The following is a 19,636-nucleotide window of genomic DNA, read 5'->3' as shown; positions in this document are numbered from 1 at the left end:
ATTCTTACAACCCCGGGGATTCCCTGCTAGCAACGATTTCTATCTGACGATCCAAATTTCGGCAATCGGCATAGTACTGGAGTATAATTTGTCCACTGTTTTGTCCAATAAATCGCTTATGCAGTGGATGTATACCAGTATGTGTGCTAGCATCTTGCTAGCAAGTAGCACGTGGACATTTCGGAATGGTCGTTCCGTAACAAGAATGAATATTCGCGATCTGTCATTGCGGAACGGACATACATTTTGTGTCCGATTCACGATGTAAGAAGGGTAAACAGGTTAAAGTCCGACGTTACAAGGTCAAGAAATCTTCACAATTTCGACACTGATACCTGAGGCAATTCCGAGCTCAACTCATTTCATTACGTCCCCAAATGTCGCACGTGCTAGCACCGCTAGCACACATTTCGGAATACGTCCAGTATAAAGCAGAATGGCTGCTTCATTTTGACGTATTCAGGAACTCTTATGATAACTATTGAACGTAGTCACTTCCATTATCACTTTCACCTTGTCGAACCGTAAACTAGGCTCAAAAAATTACGTTATGCGTAAATCGATTAGTTTTACCGTAGTAAAAACTATCATTGCAATTTTATAGGTTATATTCCTTGATATCACAGTAAGCTGTACATAAGGCTAAAATCACGAGAGTAGTTATGTTGATCGACGTAGTTGAGCCATAGGGTGGAATGGGAGCTGTTGAGAAAGTATAAAAGAGCTCGAGCAACGCGGCAGGTCGGCTTCTCAGAAGCGGGCATTGATTTAGGATTATTCGTATTGTTGTTCTATTGATTGATAATACGAATTATCCCATGATGGCCCTGAGTCAAACTAGCGTGGTGAGTAATAAAGAAAAACCACGAAAATAATATGCTAATGAAAAATACAGGAAACAAAGCATCGTGCTTAACGGGCCGTATGTATGTATTTACGTCTTGCTTTCGGTAATATTAACTTGCTGAAGGCCTTGGACGATCTGTCAATAGTGTAATCTTCGCTATCTCAATGCCTTTGTGACTGTTGTACTCTGTTTTGAAGTAACATTTTACTCGTTACTTGAAAAATGAAGTCGCTAGAAATATCGTTAAATAAAAATATTTATAATAAACGTTTATCGTTATTTTCACCTTCAAAACATGAGGATATCTTTATCGCCCTCGACACGTATGCGTAACGTGTTGCACGACGTGTACAACGAAATGTTCATTGATTACACAATTACAAGAGAAAATAATATTGTTGTCATACTTAACGTAAGTAACAAAATATTAAATACCCGTCGATATTATTTTGATGATAATGTTATTTCATTTTTAATTGAACAGAATTTTTTAAGAGGCAACAAAGTATTGCAATTCCAACTCGTATGCTATTTTCGCCTCACATATAAAACCTTTCTAGCTAGCTAGAGAAGTGTTTTTCTAAAAACATAATTCAGCAATGCTTATACTTCAGAAAGAAGCAAGAAAAACACATTTTATAACTGTCACATTTTACCTAGAAGTTAAAAAGAAATATGCAGATTCATCCACTTTTTTGTCAACGGCCATCTAATACGACATAAGGTGGACGTTACTTCAGTAATATTTTTACACAGCACAAAAGTGAGTAAAATGGTATTTTGGTTTCAGTTGAAGTTATACAACACAGTCATCGAAGATGTCATAGCTGGCGTGCGTGAATCATTTTTAGATGAGGGTGTAGATGAGCAAGTATTACAGGAGTTGAAACAAATATGGGAGACAAAATTAATGTCCAGTAAAACGTTCGAGGTGAACCCAGATCCACCAGAGCCCCAGCCTCCTCAGCTTACCACCCACAAGACAGTGGCAACAAATAAAGGTAACAATTTTGTAATATTTGATGGCTGTAGTCATATGTTATTGCTCACTTTCTGAAGTATTCCAAAACAGGATACAGCTTTATCTGTGAAAAAATTTTACCGCACTTTGCATGCTATTCAAGCTGTATTCTACTCCGTACAAGAGATTTTGAATTTTATTGCAAGTTGTGTTTTTTTAAGACTCCATGCGCTCAAATTTTTTCAATTATCACAATCACATGTACATGCTCGCAGAATCAAAATACACTTTGAACCTCTAAAGTGAATAGTTTTATACAGAAAAAAAAATCCACATCTGGCGAAATCCGCACGTATATTACATATGATAGTAATGTCTAGACGTGACTAATCAATATTTTCTTGATGTTTGCTATTTAATTATTCTATATGTACAAAATTTAGTACGTATTTTTCAGATTGTATTGAAGTCAGTAAACATTGATATTTAATGTTTGCTCTCATTTTTACAGCTGGAAATGCTGGAAATCATTTTGTGCAACAACCGTCAACTGCAGCTGCAGTGCAGCAGCAGCAGCAGCAGCAACAGCAACAACAACAACAACAACAGCAACAGCAACAACAACAGCAGCAACAACAACAACAACAACAGCAACAACAACAGCAGCAGCAGCAGCAACAACAGCAACAGCAGCAACAACATGCACAGCAAGCGGGCCATCCTGTGCAACAACAATCAAGTGGTATTGCGCAGCAGGTAGTTACTGCTCCTGCTGCAGTTTTAGACAGACAAGTTCCAATTCAAATCACTCTTCCTGCACAAGCTGGTCAGCCCGATGCTCAGCCCCGAGTTCTCACAATACAAGTTCCAGCCTCAGCGATTCAAGGTAAAATAACATATCCTACTACAGTTTTAACCCATAAGTTACCGGATTATGAAATAGCTTGCTGAAAAATATTTTTACTGTCCAAAGCACATTTAAATGATTTCCTAGAATGCAAAGTCTACTTAAAAAATGAAATTAAAATTTCGAAAATGTTGCCCTATTTTGACAGTGTTCGTATGGATGAAATTGACGTCTTAATGGTACAAGTAGCTACATTTATGCACTTTAACTCTTCATTATGCACGTCAGGTTTCTTAGCGCTAGTGAGCACGTGGGGTCTTCGAGGACCCATTTTTTTGAAGCTATATTTTCGCAAAATTCTGCGAATCATTGAAACATAAATTCAAGTATTATTGATCTTGTTATTGCAATTGTAATGCGAATAAAAATTGCCAAAATATTTGGATCTCTGTTTTTGTGCAAGATAAAAGGCTTTGGTAGTCACAGACATTTTTGTTACAGGTAACCAATTACATACTATTTTAACTGGTCCTGTAATTACTGCTGCAATGGGACTCCCTGCGAACCTGGCATCAACATTGTTGCAACAACATGTAAATGCTACGCTTCAAGGACAACCTACGCTTGCGCCTATTCAACTAGCCCAACCAACTGTTGTAACACAGAATACAAACAGTGTAACGACACAGCGAACTGCCCAAAGTCAGGTACGAGTATATGTTTACGGAATGGTTAAATTTCTTTTAATTTGTTTTGAGTTGTTCTAGAATAAATATTGTATACGTTGAATATTTCGTCTCTTTCACAATTAATGCCTTTTCCGTCAGTAGGCTCAAAAGTTAAATACATTCTGATTCTTGATTTGTCATCACTTTACTTCGTCAGTACTTCAAAGGTTATGCAATAGATAATTGACTTTACATAAAACTTGTTTTTCACAAATTTTAGGAATCAATGACAATGACAGCACACTTGAAGTTGGTCTTTCCCGCGTAATCATAGCTACTAAATACAGGGTGACGTAGCACTATCACCCCATAAGCTCGCTATATATTCCTCGTGAAAATCTACGACTGAAACGTTTGTTATTTCTCACTGACAGATTGTCGTTTGCGATTTACAGTTGTTTGAAAATGGCCAAACCGGTATCATCTGATGGTTTAGATCAGGGCTGGTGGATAGCCATGTGCTCCACAGCTGTCCTGAGCGATCAAATACTACCGGACTGGCTAATTTCAAACGTAATTCGCGAACAACAAGTTTCCTATTAGAAATAAAAACGTTTCAGTCGCAGATTTTCACATTGATAGCTTGTGGAGTGATAGTCGTAGGTCACCGTGTATATTTCTTACATTCCTATTCCATTGATGACAGGGTAACATAGCTCAATTGGATGGGCCTGTGGTTGATACGTCTGACGAAGACGATGATGAGGAAGAAGAAGATAATGATGATGATGATGAAGATCTTGATGATAGAGAAGAAGAAGAAAATGATGACGCTGCTGCACGTGAGGAGGTAATAATTTTTCAGATTTAATGTCGTGTAATTATCTTCCTATTTGGATAATGCATATGATATTTCTAGAATGTTTCATATACGTTCTGCTTTACGTTTAAGTGTTTTGTACTAGAGATTATATCTTTATTTAGTATTCGGAATTATTGACGTTCATGTGTGCGCATTATTTCAGGAACCACTGAATTCTGAAGATGATGTTACTGATGATGATCCAACAGATTTGTTTGATACGGATAATGTAGTTGTCTGTCAGTACGATAAGGTTGGTACTTTGGTTGTTATACTTGACCATTTCGTTTGTGCCTACTATTTGGACAGTAATAATTAATATATTTGGAATTTTACTGCATTTTAGATCACAAGGAGCAGAAATAAGTGGAAATTCTATTTAAAAGACGGCATAATGAATCTAAGTGGGAAAGACTATGTTTTCCAAAAAGCTAATGGGGATGCAGAATGGTAAGGGGCCCACTACTACTTTTCTTTTAACAAGTGAAAACCTATTCTTCTTTCCTCGTCTCTTATATCTTTTGTGCAGTCCTGTGAATCACATTGTTATGAATTAATCATTCACAGTTACTTCAAAATCATAATAGTAATAATAAGCATTATAAACCAATTACCATTACTCATTTAAAATGATACATGTAATATCAGGTAATATAAAATTTGTTATTAAGCAATTGGATGTTTTACGGTCTTGTGGACAAAATTCAAACTCTTGTATTTTTTGATTATAAAAATAATATATATATATATACCTATATCTAAAACCGTACTGTTAGGTATTATCTAAATTCTTGCTTTTAATTTTTGTAAATAAAATCTTTCGCAAATATCACTGCACTGGTTTTGACAGAATATAATATAAGGGAATTCAGTTAACTTACTCAGGGATGTTTTGTTGTGGTATATATAAGTAGACTTGGAAACGGTAATAAAGTATACTCTAATTTTATAAATCGCATGGAACTGCATTGCAAGATAGAAGTAATAGTTGTAACATGATTTTTATTCATCTGATACCGATTAATTCCGTTTTGAATTTATAATTCTTGACCCTTACTCACTTACAAGAGGAACTGCCAAATTTCAATAATATTGCGACTGGAATAGACTTGTTTTTACTTTTGTACGCATTTGTAAATCTTATCATAAGATAGATTTTATGTAATTCCAAAATTGCGATTTATAAATAATTTTCTGAATTTATTCTCTGCGTAAATCTAATATAACATAGAATGAAGAATTATTATGCCTATTTCACTTGGAACACGGATACTAAATAATACATGCTTAAATGGTCTACTAAACGATAGGCCAGTTTAACCTTTTAAGGACGGGACTGGTCGAAATTTCGACCATTGGGTTGGTCGGATACTCCACGTGAAAAATTCATTGATATTATACACAAATTTCGTGTAAAATAAAAGGTGGATTTCAACGTAAAAATTCCCGTCCTGAAAAGGTTAATATGCTTTGGGAATAATAATTTTGAAAGTGAATCACCAGTGTAGTTGTAAATTTTAAGACAAAATACAGGTTAGTAATTAGGAGATTAAGTTTTAATTTTTGATTATACTGTATACTTTCACAAAGACTGTGCTCTAATCTAAATATCTGGTTGATTTACAAATGAAATTGCAAAATGGTTAAGGAGTTTGAGTGTACGCTCACTTATAAATTTTGTTGATTCTCGTGAATATTATTAAATCATGGATTATTTGAAGTAAAGTGCCTATGGGTAAAGTGGCGTGTGGGAGTTGAATTTAAATGTGAAACAGACTATTAAGCAAATGATATGCTCATAATTTTTGTTATAATTACCTGGGATGTAAATATATTGTCGAACGTTGTGTAAAAGTGATTATCGAAACGAAGTATAATAGTAAATTATTCCCGAGTTCATAAATTAGTTCATATTTCATTAGATTCATAAAATGGGTCAGACTTATGTATAAATTAAATTAAAGAAACTGATGCTGGGACTTGAGTAGTCGAGTGCACAAGATTCTATACTTGAATTTATTCAACTATGTAATTCTTATATAATTCTTCAACTGTATTGTAATAAAAACGTTTTTGCAATTCATTTCGAATAAAGAATCGAGCATAATCCAAAACTAGTTGAAAAAATATTTTAAAGTTACATGTGAAATAGGTATAGAATGAAGATTTAATAGGTATATTTGAAAACCATCAATGGTTGAGTATTTTACTTCATCTGAAGAAGCAAACAACTTAGAATGAAAATTCTGTGAGTTCATGAAACGAATGATTTATATACTGTAGATTTTCAAATGCTCAATTCATTAGTAAAAAAAAGAATCCATAATTGAATGCAAATTATCACTGCTTAACAACTGTGGTTTCAATACTTTTCATTGATACATATGTATATAAATCAGTTGAATAGTGTTGTGTGTACGTATAGTGTATTTGAAAATTCTTAGAAGAATAAAAGTGTCTTATGCTGCATACATGTATACCTACATTTGTAAAAGTATTTTAAATAAAGAGGGTCTATTACTGTAGATTATATTTGTCAATCGTAAAATTTTATACCCATGAATCGATTTTATTTGAATCAAATCATTTTCTAAACTAAATATTTTCATTTTTGCTACCACAAACGTATCAGTTACCCACGAAAAAATCTATTTGAACTCAACGTCAAACTGAAGTTTGAAAATAGAAGTCTATAATATTGTTTTGCAAATGAGGAACCTATACTGGCAGATATCATGGTACCATATCAGATTACCAGCAACTATTTCTAAAGTAATCATTTAGAATAGAATAAAATCGTTTACTCACAGTGAACATTTATCATAGAAGTATTACTACATTAGTTGTATATGCTTAACTAATCTGTTTCGCTCCGATTTATAGCTACAAATTATGAAATAACACTCATGCTGTTTCCCCGACTCCTCCTTGAAATCTTCATTTTGTCAGGTATGCACTGAGATGCATCATTTAGCAACAGCATTTGCTCCTGAGATGATGTCTATAAGTTCATTAGTGATTGCAGTTTGACGTGTACGATTGAACTCACGTTTCAACGCTTCTGATATTTTTGTGGCATTTTTTGTAGCATTTTCCATGGCCACGATTCGAGCTGCGAGCTCACTGCAGGCTCCTTCTTTCATCATCCAGTATATAAGTACTACGTAAGAGAACTCCAAGTAGCTTTCTAAAATTTCTTGCTCTATTTCATCGTATATTGCAAAGTTTCTTCCTGCATATACTGCAGTTTTGTTATATAAATCCGTAACGTCTACCTTATATGACATGCGGGATAGACATTGGTTATAATGCACTTTAGTCACTGTATAATTACTTTTGGCGTTGCATTCATTTATTTTCATGGCAATAACTGATGCATCCAAAAAATTGATAGTTTTTTTTCCAACATCTTTTGCTGTCCAAATAAGCTTTTCCGGTAATGTTTTCGAAAAAATAGACACAGAATACTGACCGACACATACCAGTTTACTTTTTGACGCTAAGCTTAGATTGTTGACAAGACTTGAATTAATTACTCTTGCTATCCCAGAGTGAATAGCTCCACATAATCCGTTGTCAGATGTTAAGGCAACAATCAACTGAGAACCGATTTCTACAGGAAGATTCACTCCAATTTCTTCATAAAAAATTTTTTGTCCTTTCCCCAAGGATCTGGCATTTTCAAGTTCTTGTTCAGCTCGAACAAACTTTGAGGTAGAGACAATTTTCATTGACTGTGTTATCTTCTTAGTATTTGACACTGATTTAATACGATTTTTTATTACTTTCAATGTTGTCATATCTCGATTTATAAGATTAATTTACACTTAGTTGGCTTCAACGTACATTACATATATATTACATTGACATATTTTGTAAATTTATGCTTCTTTGGCGAACAGGTAAAACTAATAGTAATTATGACTGCTAAAAGAGGTTCAATCATAAATCTGACGTTTATATTCAACTTGTACTTAATCTTCGATTGTCAGGCTTTTCTGCTATTACACTATAATGTGTGATCAAAATATCTGATTCTCAGGTATTCTTTTGTGAAAAAAATAATTGGCATCTTCATTCCAAATGAAACGATAAGAATAATAAACATAGATTGTGCATAACTTCTAAGACTCGATGTGCATTAAAGAGACGAACTTTATAAGGACAGAGAGGAATTGAATAACATTCTACAGATTATTATTTACAGTGAGTGTTGATATTTATTGCGGGACAGGCCTCCTCTATGGAGGCAATGTTACATGATACTGTATACAAGTTGGATATTCTTTCACGGTGCTTGTGAAGCTACCAAGAATTTCCATATTGCGTCTTTCTTTCAAGAGCCACTGTTTCGAAGAATATTAAATCTATCTGATTTCTAAACGTCCCCTATAGCGGTATGCTTAATCAAGCGCAGCAGCTCCAGAAATAATTTCAATAAGTTCTCTGGTGATGACAGCTTGGCGAGTACGATTGAAGGTCAGAGTGAGTTTCTCAATCATTTCACCGGCATTCTTACTTGCGTTATCCATAGCAGTCATCCTGGACGACTGCTCGCTGCAAGCACCTTCTTTCATACTGTAGAAAAGCAGAGAAGCTAGAGAAAACTCGAGATAGCTTTGAATGACGGAATCATCTAGTGAATCATAGATGGACAATTTCGGAGCAGTGGCAACTGAATCTTTGTCGTACAAAGGCAAATCTGCAACTCCATAGGAAACGACAGATTTGAATTTATTGTAGACAATGCGTCCAGATGCAAAGGAGTATCCACTGTTTAAAATCTCTGCAGCCAATTTGGAAGCATCAGTAAAAGTTGGTGGCAGGCGACCAACTTCGGAGGCAACAAACAATATATTATTGGCAAAAATTCGGGCTAAGACAGCTCGTGATTTTTCACCTACGCATATGATTTTTGTGTTCTCTTTATCTGCAGGATTTGCAAGGAGCTGATCTCTAATGTTGCGGGCAACTCCTGTGTGGCAAGCTCCGCAGAGACCTCGGTCTGAGGTAATTGCAATTACGAGCTTGCTCGGTACTCCTTCCGGTGCTGCAATTTCAGCTTTTTCATAAAAAGCTTTGGTGCCTTCTCCAAGGGGGCGGGCCTGTTTCAAATCCCTCTCCGCACGGTTGTACTTAGCAGCGGACACCATCTTCATCGATTGAGTAATCTTCTGGATGTTTTTAACTGACTTCAGACGCAGTGAGATGGATTTTAAAGTCGCCATACCCCGCTGTTGGAGCTGCTGCGAGTGCGCAGGCACTAAAGTTAACGTCTGACGAAGCATCTTTACTTTTGGCCTGCCCCTGAAATTAATTATAATCGTAAAAAGACTTGCTTACAAGGTGAATTATGTCAGACGAGCAGAAATTTATGCCTGTGTGCGTGCGTAAGTGTGTAGACATTTATGTAATCGATTCACGCAGATAAGTCATGTGCCGATTTAATGTATGCAAATAATAACGCATGATTGTACATCGGTCAACGACAATAAAGTCCTTGGATAATGATTAAACCACGTTACAGTTACAATTTACGGCTTCTTTTGTTAAAAACAACCGTTCCAGACACTTACCCAGAAATTTGGCAGAAAGTTAGGTAGGAAAAGCAGGGACAACCTAATCCACAGATACTCTACCGCAAAGAGCATATGAGTAACAACCGGGACTAATGGTCAATGGCCAACTAATGGATAGACAGACGAAATTGCTAACAAGGTAGACACGAATACGAAGGCCTATCCTGTTGGTTATGTTAATTTGTCATCCCTGCTATACAATATTTCCCAGCCCCGTCCAGTGAATTAAATATTGTAAAGCTTGAAAGGATTAAACCATTGAACAGCTGTAAAACCATTTAAAATTTTTTATATCACGTAGGCCGCTTTTCAAAGATTGTCTTCCGGCCGTTGACTCAGCTTGAGCGGCACAATGTTTAATTCCACCGCCAGATGGATGCACCACTGTCAAGTCATAAATCTATTTAGGAAAAAGAACGGTAATGTTCTTTGACTTTGGCGTATGATGTATGATAAAACATGCATACATATAAGTTCAGGCATTTAATATTACCCTATAAATGTGAATATCACTTTCATTTCATATCAAAAAATAACACCCGCAAAACACGGTATCAACCTAACCTCAATGTATGGCTCAATTTCTGGTTTTACATAGATAGACGAACGCGATTGGCGAACGGCGATCCCCCCTGTCTTCCCTCAGTGGAAATAAGTGAAAACGAATAGGGTGGATGTTTCCTTCATGGTGACGTCAGAGCAGGTCAGAGCTCACTGGTGGCGCACAGTGAATGGATTTTGTCAATAAAGCGAGTGACAGTATAATAGAGAAATAGCGAATTGTTTTAAAAAGTATTTATCGTAATGGGTGACAATGAGCAGAAAGCCATACAGCTCATGGCTGAGGCAGAAAAAAAATTAACTTCCTCGAAAGGTTTCTTTGGATCTCTTTTCGGGTGAGTTGATATTGATTTGTCAGAAAAATGACAGACTGCAAGGATGGACGAATTTATTGATACGTATGTCGCAATTTGACGAGCTCCTTACTGATTTGCATAAACGATCCTATTCCTAAGTGACATATTTTCGATACATTTTCACGTATTTTACTATCACTTGAAATTCATCGTACGAATCATGAGAATTCGCCAATTTCATATCATCAAGAGTTTGATATTGGAATCAAATGAATATTTTTTTAATGTACGTGCATAACTCGACCCCTTCATTGCTACGTTTAGGCACTACTTCCAGGTCTAACAATTTTCCTTCAATCTCAGTTCTTATGGCATAACAAACCTTCCAAATTTACACATCAATTTACAGTCAGTATGTTCAATGGTTGAGTGACAAGGTCCATATGACATTCGACAATCTTAAATTTACACACATGATTAAAGTTTAAACAATAATTTGCCGAATTGTTATTGTATGTCATATGTCCTGTACGACTGAACAAGTATATTGTGTAAGTAGGGTCGCGAGTGCTTGTAAACTTAGCATCCATTACCTTGTTCTTTTGTGTTAATCGACTGAAAACTGAAACAATTACAAAATGTATTAGTCATATTTTTTCCTGATCTTAACTTCACAATAACATCATATGGTATTATTTAGCTTTGTTTATTCTCATATGCAGAATGCTTCCTGTCGACATTCGGACTTCACTCAATCCACTGAATTAAGTTTATTTTTGTAAAGACTATCCATTACATTTATTCTTCATGGACTTATATTCACCCAATTATTTGTTTATGTGTATTACTTGCAGTACAAGATATCGAAATACAAATAAGAGTATAAAATTACTTATTCACTGAGCAATATATTCGGGTGATTAATCGTTGATTCAATCAAGGAAAGATATGCATTTCAAAAAAAATTCATTGCTGAGAGATAAACTTCATTTAAATGGTTTCACAAGTATTGATAAAATGTTATGCAACGTGATTAATTAAACTGCTGAAGATATCTCAGTTTAACATAAATGCTTGATTGTGTTTTATAAAATGGATAACGAATTTGTAAGAATTATCTTCTACGATATTTTAAGTATCATTAAAAATTCACAGACATATGTTACTGTTAAACAGAAAAATCATTTCTTTGATGAATGAGGAACTTGCTTGTCCGAGACAAAATTTATGTTACTTAACAAACTGATGACAGAAAGTATTCTCAAAAAACACATTATGCCTACATTAAAAATTGTTTCATATAACTGATGCAGGTAAATTTGAAGATCATAGTTAAACCAATTTAGGAATGAAACTTTGAAGCATGACCAAGCAATACTGAAGATATAGTTTGTTCCAATGATGTTTCCGAATCTCACATACAAGAAATTTATATTAAAAAATTTCAGCCTGTATCTAGCTTGTGAGATATTAGGGAAAACTTTGTCAATCTATCTGGTGAATAGATTTCATTTTGGCATTGATAATTTAATAATCTAAAGCGGTAATTACAAACTGCAGTGTAATCGTTGTGTTATTCGTACAAAATATTTGAAAAAAATGCGTATTACTCCACAGAGGATCGTCGAAGGTAGAAGAAGCAGTAGAATGCTATCAGCGTGCAGCAAATATGTTCAAAATGGCAAAAAAGTGGGGAGCCGCAGGAAATGCATTTTGTGAAGCAGCTAATCTTCACGGCAAAGCTGGTAGCAGACACGATGCTGCGACAAACTACGTAGATGCTGCCAACTGTTATAAAAAGTCGGATCCAAATGGTATGATTGTTTGTTGTGTGATATAGGTTGAACTGTCTTGAATTGCAATCACTGACAATAGATCTCATTTGACGTTTTTTTTACAATGATGTAGAGGCGGTTAGCTGTCTTCTAAAAGCAATAGAGATATATACGGACATGGGAAGGTTCACAATGGCAGCTAAGCACCATCAAAGTATAGCAGAGATGTATGAGAGTGAGTCTGTCGACCTTGATAGAGCAGTAAACCACTACGAGCAGGCAGCCGACTATTTCCGGGGTGAAGAAAGTAACTCTTCCGCAAATAAATGTTTGCTCAAGGTGGCACAATATGCCGCCCAACTTGAGAATTACGACAAAGCGATCCAGATCTATGAACAGGTTTGTGTGATTCATATTAACTGTTTGGTTTACGATAGGATGGTAGGGGATCTTAGTGTATAAGAATAGAAAAAATTAAACACTTGCTCTTATGCGAGATGTAATGTATAATTTTATAGAGATTGATGACTTACAGGTCGCCTCTTCGTCCCTTGAAAGCTCGCTGTTGAAATATAGTGCGAAGGAGTACTTTTTTCGTGCTGCATTATGCCATCTCTGCGTCGATGTTTTGAATGCTCAACACGCGATCGAACGTTATCAAGAACAATACCCTGCTTTTCAGGATTCTAGAGAATACAAACTTATCAAGGTAAATTAGTAATTTATTATCAACATTAAATGAAATAAAGTTCAAATTTTACGTGGATAAATGCCAGATAGTTAAGATAGTTAAGAATGTTTTTGTCCTAAAATCTTCACCTACTTTTTTGTTGTTCATACAGACGCTAATCGAGCACCTAGAAGAACAAAATTTGGAAGGATACACAGAAGCAGTTAAGGAGTATGATTCCATATCACGGTTGGATTCCTGGTACACAACGATCTTATTGCGCATTAAGAAACAAGTCAACGACAACCCAGACCTACGCTGATCTTTTCACTCTTTTACACATAATAATATGCCATTAATATCTTCCCACTCAGATTGTGCACATCTTCCTCTCATAGCCAGGCTTATAGAATATCTTCAGACCCTTGCGTCTTGAAGGGGATAAACGAATACTGTGTTTTATTAAAGTACTCACGAAATTGTTTATCGTTCTTAGAAATGTGTGAAGTATCATTGTATAGAATTGAAATATATTCAAGAATGGTAGTAAATACATTCTGTTGGAATCGGTTTGTAACACTAGTACGTCAATATTCTTCATTCTCACTTACACAGGGCCTGATTCAATTTGCAACGGATGTTATTAAATTTTTCTACTATCCGACACTTATGAATTTTTTGCTAGTGAACATATAACGATGAATTTTTTTGTTCCTAAAAGTACATGGCACGATCACTACTGAAGGTATAGCTCAGAGGCACAGATAGCGATAAAGCCTCATTAGGTTGTTTATAACGTTTAGAAAGGCTACCTGGATTACAATTCAGAATAATAATGTGTATATGTTTCATTTAAATTAAAGTTCGAACTTCCAGGAGAAAGTGTTGTTTCTCATTCTTCCAGTTCCCGTTCGTTACTTTGTGGCAATTTACAATCAGTGCTAACATAAGTGGGGATATATTATCTACGACGAATTTTTTTTTTCACATTTCTGAATTAACTGAAACTCCGTTCTTTTGAAACGTTATAAAAACTTAAAATTCAATTTTGAATCGTTGAAACTAATATCATTGCTTTGTACTGTTTTTCACCTTAAGTGACTCATAATTAGTAACATAATGCACTGACTACATTCATATATACATATATACTTATAATAAATATACATATATTGGCTATAATAATGTTAAATTAATAATAACGTAATATTTTACCAGTTTCATTGAAGATATACTATTTAGCTGCCGAGTTAACCATGCAAAAATGTTAATAATGTTATATAGTATTGGTAGGTTATTCTCAATTTCGAGATTATTTCAATGTTGTGTAAACGTATATGTCAATATTGTATTTTGTATATTACATATTAACAATTATTCACGACAAAATTGCAGATTTTTTATTTATTTGTTTTTGTTTCTCTAAAATAAAAAACTGAAAATTCATTTTCGAGTTTGACCGATATTCCGAGTTTATCATTTTAATGGAACAGTGACAGCAATGTTTATCAGGATATTATTTATACACAATTGGAAATAAAAATATGTGATATACTTCATTCGAATGAAGGTAAACTATATTTTGTCCTGTTATCAGTTTATGATGGAGTAAAAGCACTTTAAATACTTGTGTGCTATTATTCCAATTTTCATGTAACTACAAAATATTAACCTGGCATGTATAATATTGTGAAGTCGAATGATTCGAAACTATATCATTTCGTTATTCTGAAAATGAAAGTATGTTATATGTCTGTATATTGAAAGTGCTGGTTCCCTATTATTCGAAATAATTGACTTACTTATAAAATGCATTCCTAGATTGTAAGAGTGACAGATGTCAAAATTAAACAACGGATATCTAGTCCCAGGTTTTGTCGTATGATCGAGTGAATCAATCATCAAATAACTTATATCAACCTTTGAAGATGTTATTATTCACAATTGGTTGGAGAAGGCATTCCACTTTTTGAAAGTAGCAATGGTTTCTCCTGTACTAGTATACTGTGACAGTTACTTACGACATACTTTGACTTTAAAGAAAAAGTGCAGTTACTTAATATTACTATTAGCCATCAGGTCACGGCATATTCTTTATTACTAAGTTGGTAGAAGATATATTATATTGATATCTGTTATTTTTATGTACATATTTGTTTATTCGTTTTTCTTTCGCATCATACAAATTACAGGATAAAATCCATGCCGTATTTCCCCAAATTGTATATTCTTTCTTTTATTTTATACGATGAATTCGATTTTCATGACACTGTAAAATATTCAACTGGCTTAATAATAAAAATAAACATGTAATAAATGTATGAAAACACTGTACAGTGATATATAATTACTAGCAGTAAACGTATCAATAAATGACTCATTGGATACGTTAAAATATGTGACTGTACAGATCTCCTCATCAAGTTATGCAACAATGACACAAGTTATTGAGAAGCACGTCAATATGATGCCAAATATTAGTTACGGGTTGGTCTGACAATGATTAAGAGTATTTTGCTTTTCATTAAATATCAATGAAAAATGAGACAGAAGCCGGCATATAAAGAATCTGAATACGCAAGTGAACTAATTTATTATCATTTATTGCAAAACGTTGGCATCCCATCATGCACGGTTAGGTGTACCTTATCTTGTCTCATTTCGACTTGTTAAAGCCTCTTGAACTACTTGCAATAATTGCTTCAGATTGGAAACATTGGTTCCAATTATTCCTAGATTCCCTATCTGAAAAAAGACGAAAACATACATATATATGATATAAGATAAATTCCGTCATATAGAGATAACATTGAAGAAAAATAATACTGATGTGAATTAGTAAACTTTCTGTTTGATCAGGGGAAGAGAAGTAGATGTATGATTTGAACGAGATATTTCAGTTTTTAGTATTAATCTGCAACTCACACAGAAGCTGATTATTCTGACGAATACCTAATTTATCTTACCATTTGATAAAAATTCTGTACATCAATTTCTAATTGAATCCGGATTTTCTCATCGTCACCAATGCCTTTGCCCTCTGACGATGATATTCCTGTTGATTTGTCTCTGATTTTCTTCAACCTCCGCAGACTCTCTTCAGTTTTTTGTACAGATGTTAAAACATCAGTTACTGACAGTAAATACCTGACAAAAATCATTTATTAGAACCATATGACGTAAGCCTAAAAGAGTCAAAACCATTTTCTGCACCAATAAAATGTGACTCACTGTTCTGACACCAAAGACACAGTGGACTCCAGTAATTTCGTAACAAGACCTGGTATGGCTGAATTATACTCCATGTAAAAATTAGTTAGGGGTTCAATCACATGGCTAACATATGTGCAAGGTTTAGTCGGCACTTCTCTATTTGTGCGACGGAATAATCTAGGGATATCGCTAACTTGTTTCAAATGAATCGCACTCTGAGACATTAGTTCTTTCATTATTTCATCGGTGATAAGTGGTAGCGTAGATTGTAAATTTTTCTCAGATTCTGCTGAGCAATCTGTAACGTTCGTATTGATATATTACTAACTTTATTTTACAACGGTATGTCTATGCCACCATCTAAAGATAGTATTTTGAAAAATATCAAACAGGTGTGTATTAATAAATAGCATCATCTTACCTTCAAATATCTTCTTAAGAGTAGAGTTTGTGCTTGTAATTTTACTCCACACTACCTCCAAAAATGAAGGCATATTTTTTATCAGTTTTTCTATGTCAGTGTATAAAAAAACCAAAAACTGCAGTCTAGGTGGGTGTGCCGTTTCAATAATGTTACTGGTAGTAGACTTGGCAGCATCCGGCCAACTCTACAATTACCATGAAATAATGAGTAAATTATTATGACCACTTTATTGAGTATTTTGATTGTTCAGTTATTTTAGAAAATCCGAGTAGTCACATAATTTCTAGTTGAACATGTATCATCTTTCTTTTTCTGTTAGAGTATACTTAACTAGGGAAAGAAACTAGTTATTTTTTAGAATGTAATTTATAAAATCTAATGCGACTATGAATGATAATGACATTCTATTAGAACAACACTGCATACTATACTCACTTGTGTCACTGCCACTTTACACCATGTTTGATACCGTGAAATAATTTGAAGGCTCAATTTCCAAAAACTGTGAAAATATAAGTATGACTAATGAAGTTGGCAGTAATGAGATTGATTGTAGATATCTAAGTTTAATTTAACTTCGTTGTAATTAGTTTCATTACGATATACGATTTAATGGTTTAAATTTAGCTTTCTTTCTTTACACGACTTACAAGAATTTAAAATGATTGGAACCTGCAATTAGTGAATGATTGTTTCAATAACAACTATAAGTTTAACAACATTAAACTCACCGCTGTAATAGTTTTGGGAGAAATATACCATCTGCCCACGTTTTCATGAGGGATTCCCAAACAACATTGGTTGGATGCAGTGTGAATTCATTTGATGTAATCGCAGATGTATTTTCTTTGAGCATCGAGGGAGAAATATCTTCACATAGTACGGCTTCAACAGTACCAGCTATTTCTTGAAATCTGATTTGAAAATATACTGGCAAATTCCACTTTCCCAAAAACCTATGATACAGAGCATGCCTTTTTAATTCTGACAATGTCTCAGGAGTGCAGCAAGCTTCTTCAAGTTTTGTTAGAAATTCTACTGTTTCCAAATATCTCTGAAACAATCGGACTATTTTAAACATATTTTAAACGGAGCCTATAAATGCCATAAACTCACTTTCTATCCTGGATTATTAAAATACAATAAATTACCCTAAACTCCAATATATACATTTTCACTCCTCTAAAATTTAAATGACAATAACTAAGCATCTACGTTAGTGTGCTAAGTTTTTGCAATACTGCTGCTTACCCTGTGAAACAACTCAGGATTACCCGGAGCAAATATTAAATTTAGATGCAACTCAATCCTCTCTTCAACTTCGGGCCAAAAACTGTTCACTATGAAGTTAAATCCTTTCACAGACATTCTGAAAATAAATAAGAGATAATATGTGATCGTAAGTAATTTCATCCACAAGAATCTTAATAATTTTGATGTTTTTAACTATAAGAATGTATTAGTTATGCATCTTATAGCAATCTAAGTTTTTTTGCATCTAAACTGAATGGGTCTATTTGTTCAAAATGTGAAGCACTTACCTATCTGGATATAACGTAATTGTAAGAAGCTGGGCTAAGTCTTCGTCAAATATAGACAGTAATCTTTGGTAGATGCCTCGCAAGCCTTGCGGTTCACTTTGCAGAGTTATTTCATTAATTACATTTTCAATCAGAGGAGCTATCAACTTTCTACGCAAGAGGTTTTCTGTATCCGAAACTTTGTCAAGGGTAACATATATTCTTAGACAACGTATCAATAGTTCAGGCTGTTTTTTCTTTATGCTGGATATAAACATCTTATCTAGATTACTCATCAAACTCTGCCCTATTTCGTTGCACGTCTGCAGAGTTGAATATTAACATTTTTAAGACAAATTTGTAAATATTAACAATATTGGTATTAATTAGGTGTTACAACTTGAAAATGTGAAGATACCTTGATTCGCGCCTCTGTAAGATCTGTTTTACATCTGGAAATGTGAAATTTAAGTTGATTGAATTCTGTAGCAGCTCGTTCCAAGAGATCTGAATCTAGCTTGATCTGCTCCTTATCTTTCGAATTGGATGTATTTTTCTTCACAAGAATATTAGATAATTTGGTGATAGAGTCGTGCACATGTGCTAAGCTTTGTAAGCTTTGCTTACGCTCTCTAATAAGACAGCGCTCATTCAATGTGCTTGTCACCTCATTTATCATGTCATCTAGAGTTTGCCGTACTTGCTGCAATCCAAAATCAATATGATAATCATTTATACCTTTTCACGTGCAAGAACCATGTGAATTCCGATGCAAGATACGTTCCGTAATATTCGTTTAATTGGTATTCGGTGCAGTTTCGAGTGACATAGCGAAACAAAAATACTTGCCATTACTTCCTCTCTCAATTGACCTAACGGAACTTGTAGATTGTTTATAGCTTTGTCTAGTCCAATCAAGTTGCTGGACAAGTTAACAAAGTCGGCGTAATCCTTGTTGATGAGTTCAATCATTGCGGATCGTAAAACTTTTAAATATACGCCCAAATCATCTCGCATTGTCTCCAAGCTTGCCTTTTTCCGATGCTCTTGTAGAAATGCATCGACGTTAAAGTTGTTCTGTAAGTTGGTGGGCATATATCATACAAGCATATGAAAAAAAGCAACTTATTAGATTTACACGTATACAGCGGAAAAAAAATATTAATTACCGCATTGAAATCATTTTCATTGAAGGATAAATCCTTGGGTGCTTTTGGTAGCATAAAATCCTCCGATGTTTCAGGCATCTTTGCGTATGGCTAGATTTTTCGCGTTTGAATCATAGGTTAGGCTTATTTGATGCGGACATTAATTTCTTATTTGGCTAATAATGGTAGACGCCGCTATTCCTAAACAGTCACCAAGTTGACGCCAACGTTAACAGATCGGAGGAATTAACAGGTGGCAATTGGA

At 34.5% G+C, this 19,636-nt stretch overlaps 4 protein-coding genes across 7 annotated transcripts; 2 read left to right on the top strand and 2 right to left on the bottom strand.

The window, feature by feature from the left end:
• The first annotated feature begins 552 nt into the window (after positions 1-552).
• Positions 553-6,710, top strand: LOC124302047 (transcription initiation factor IIA subunit 1). 3 transcript variants are annotated; one of them, XM_046757806.1, is made up of 7 exons: positions 553-845; positions 1,638-1,848; positions 2,320-2,694; positions 3,157-3,362; positions 4,030-4,173; positions 4,349-4,438; positions 4,532-6,710. In XM_046757806.1, exons 1-7 carry the CDS (start codon positions 819-821, stop codon positions 4,637-4,639), a joined length of 1,161 nt encoding a protein of 386 aa, XP_046613762.1. In that variant the 5' UTR covers positions 553-818; the 3' UTR covers positions 4,640-6,710. The 3 variants fall into 3 exon arrangements, with proteins under 3 accessions (XP_046613762.1, XP_046613763.1, XP_046613761.1); XM_046757807.1 differs by having other exon boundaries at positions 553-926; XM_046757805.1 differs by lacking the exon at positions 553-845 and adding an exon at positions 934-1,259.
• Positions 6,711-8,379: 1,669 nt separating this feature from the next.
• On the bottom strand, positions 8,380-9,885 carry LOC124302048 (ATP synthase subunit gamma, mitochondrial). Its single transcript, XM_046757808.1, has 2 exons — positions 9,762-9,885; positions 8,380-9,492 (listed from the first exon to the last, which is right to left on the bottom strand). The coding sequence occupies exon 2, from the start codon at positions 9,471-9,473 to the stop codon at positions 8,589-8,591; it is 885 nt and encodes a 294-aa protein (XP_046613764.1). The 5' UTR covers positions 9,474-9,492; positions 9,762-9,885; the 3' UTR covers positions 8,380-8,588.
• A 564-nt stretch (positions 9,886-10,449) lies between these two features.
• On the top strand, positions 10,450-13,948 carry LOC124302689 (alpha-soluble NSF attachment protein). Of its 2 annotated transcripts, none has more exons than XM_046759097.1 (5): positions 10,450-10,660; positions 12,239-12,435; positions 12,530-12,795; positions 12,932-13,105; positions 13,239-13,948. In XM_046759097.1, the coding sequence occupies exons 1-5, from the start codon at positions 10,569-10,571 to the stop codon at positions 13,386-13,388; spliced, it is 879 nt and encodes a 292-aa protein (XP_046615053.1). In that variant the 5' UTR covers positions 10,450-10,568; the 3' UTR covers positions 13,389-13,948. The 2 variants fall into 2 exon arrangements, with proteins under 2 accessions (XP_046615053.1, XP_046615054.1); XM_046759098.1 differs by having other exon boundaries at positions 10,599-10,723.
• LOC124302683 (conserved oligomeric Golgi complex subunit 2) lies at positions 13,756-19,616 on the bottom strand. The gene is made up of 11 exons (XM_046759084.1): positions 19,393-19,616; positions 19,073-19,300; positions 18,642-18,926; positions 18,245-18,546; positions 17,955-18,072; positions 17,435-17,757; positions 17,139-17,205; positions 16,701-16,887; positions 16,298-16,577; positions 16,033-16,213; positions 13,756-15,811 (listed from the first exon to the last, which is right to left on the bottom strand). Exons 1-11 carry the CDS (start codon positions 19,468-19,470, stop codon positions 15,713-15,715), a joined length of 2,148 nt encoding a protein of 715 aa, XP_046615040.1. The 5' UTR covers positions 19,471-19,616; the 3' UTR covers positions 13,756-15,712.
• Positions 19,617-19,636: the final 20 nt, after the last annotated feature.

Source organism: Neodiprion virginianus, chromosome 4 (genome assembly GCF_021901495.1).
Source record: "Neodiprion virginianus isolate iyNeoVirg1 chromosome 4, iyNeoVirg1.1, whole genome shotgun sequence".
NCBI lineage: Eukaryota > Metazoa > Arthropoda > Insecta > Hymenoptera > Diprionidae > Neodiprion > Neodiprion virginianus.
This window is presented reverse-complemented; position numbering and strand designations above follow the sequence as displayed.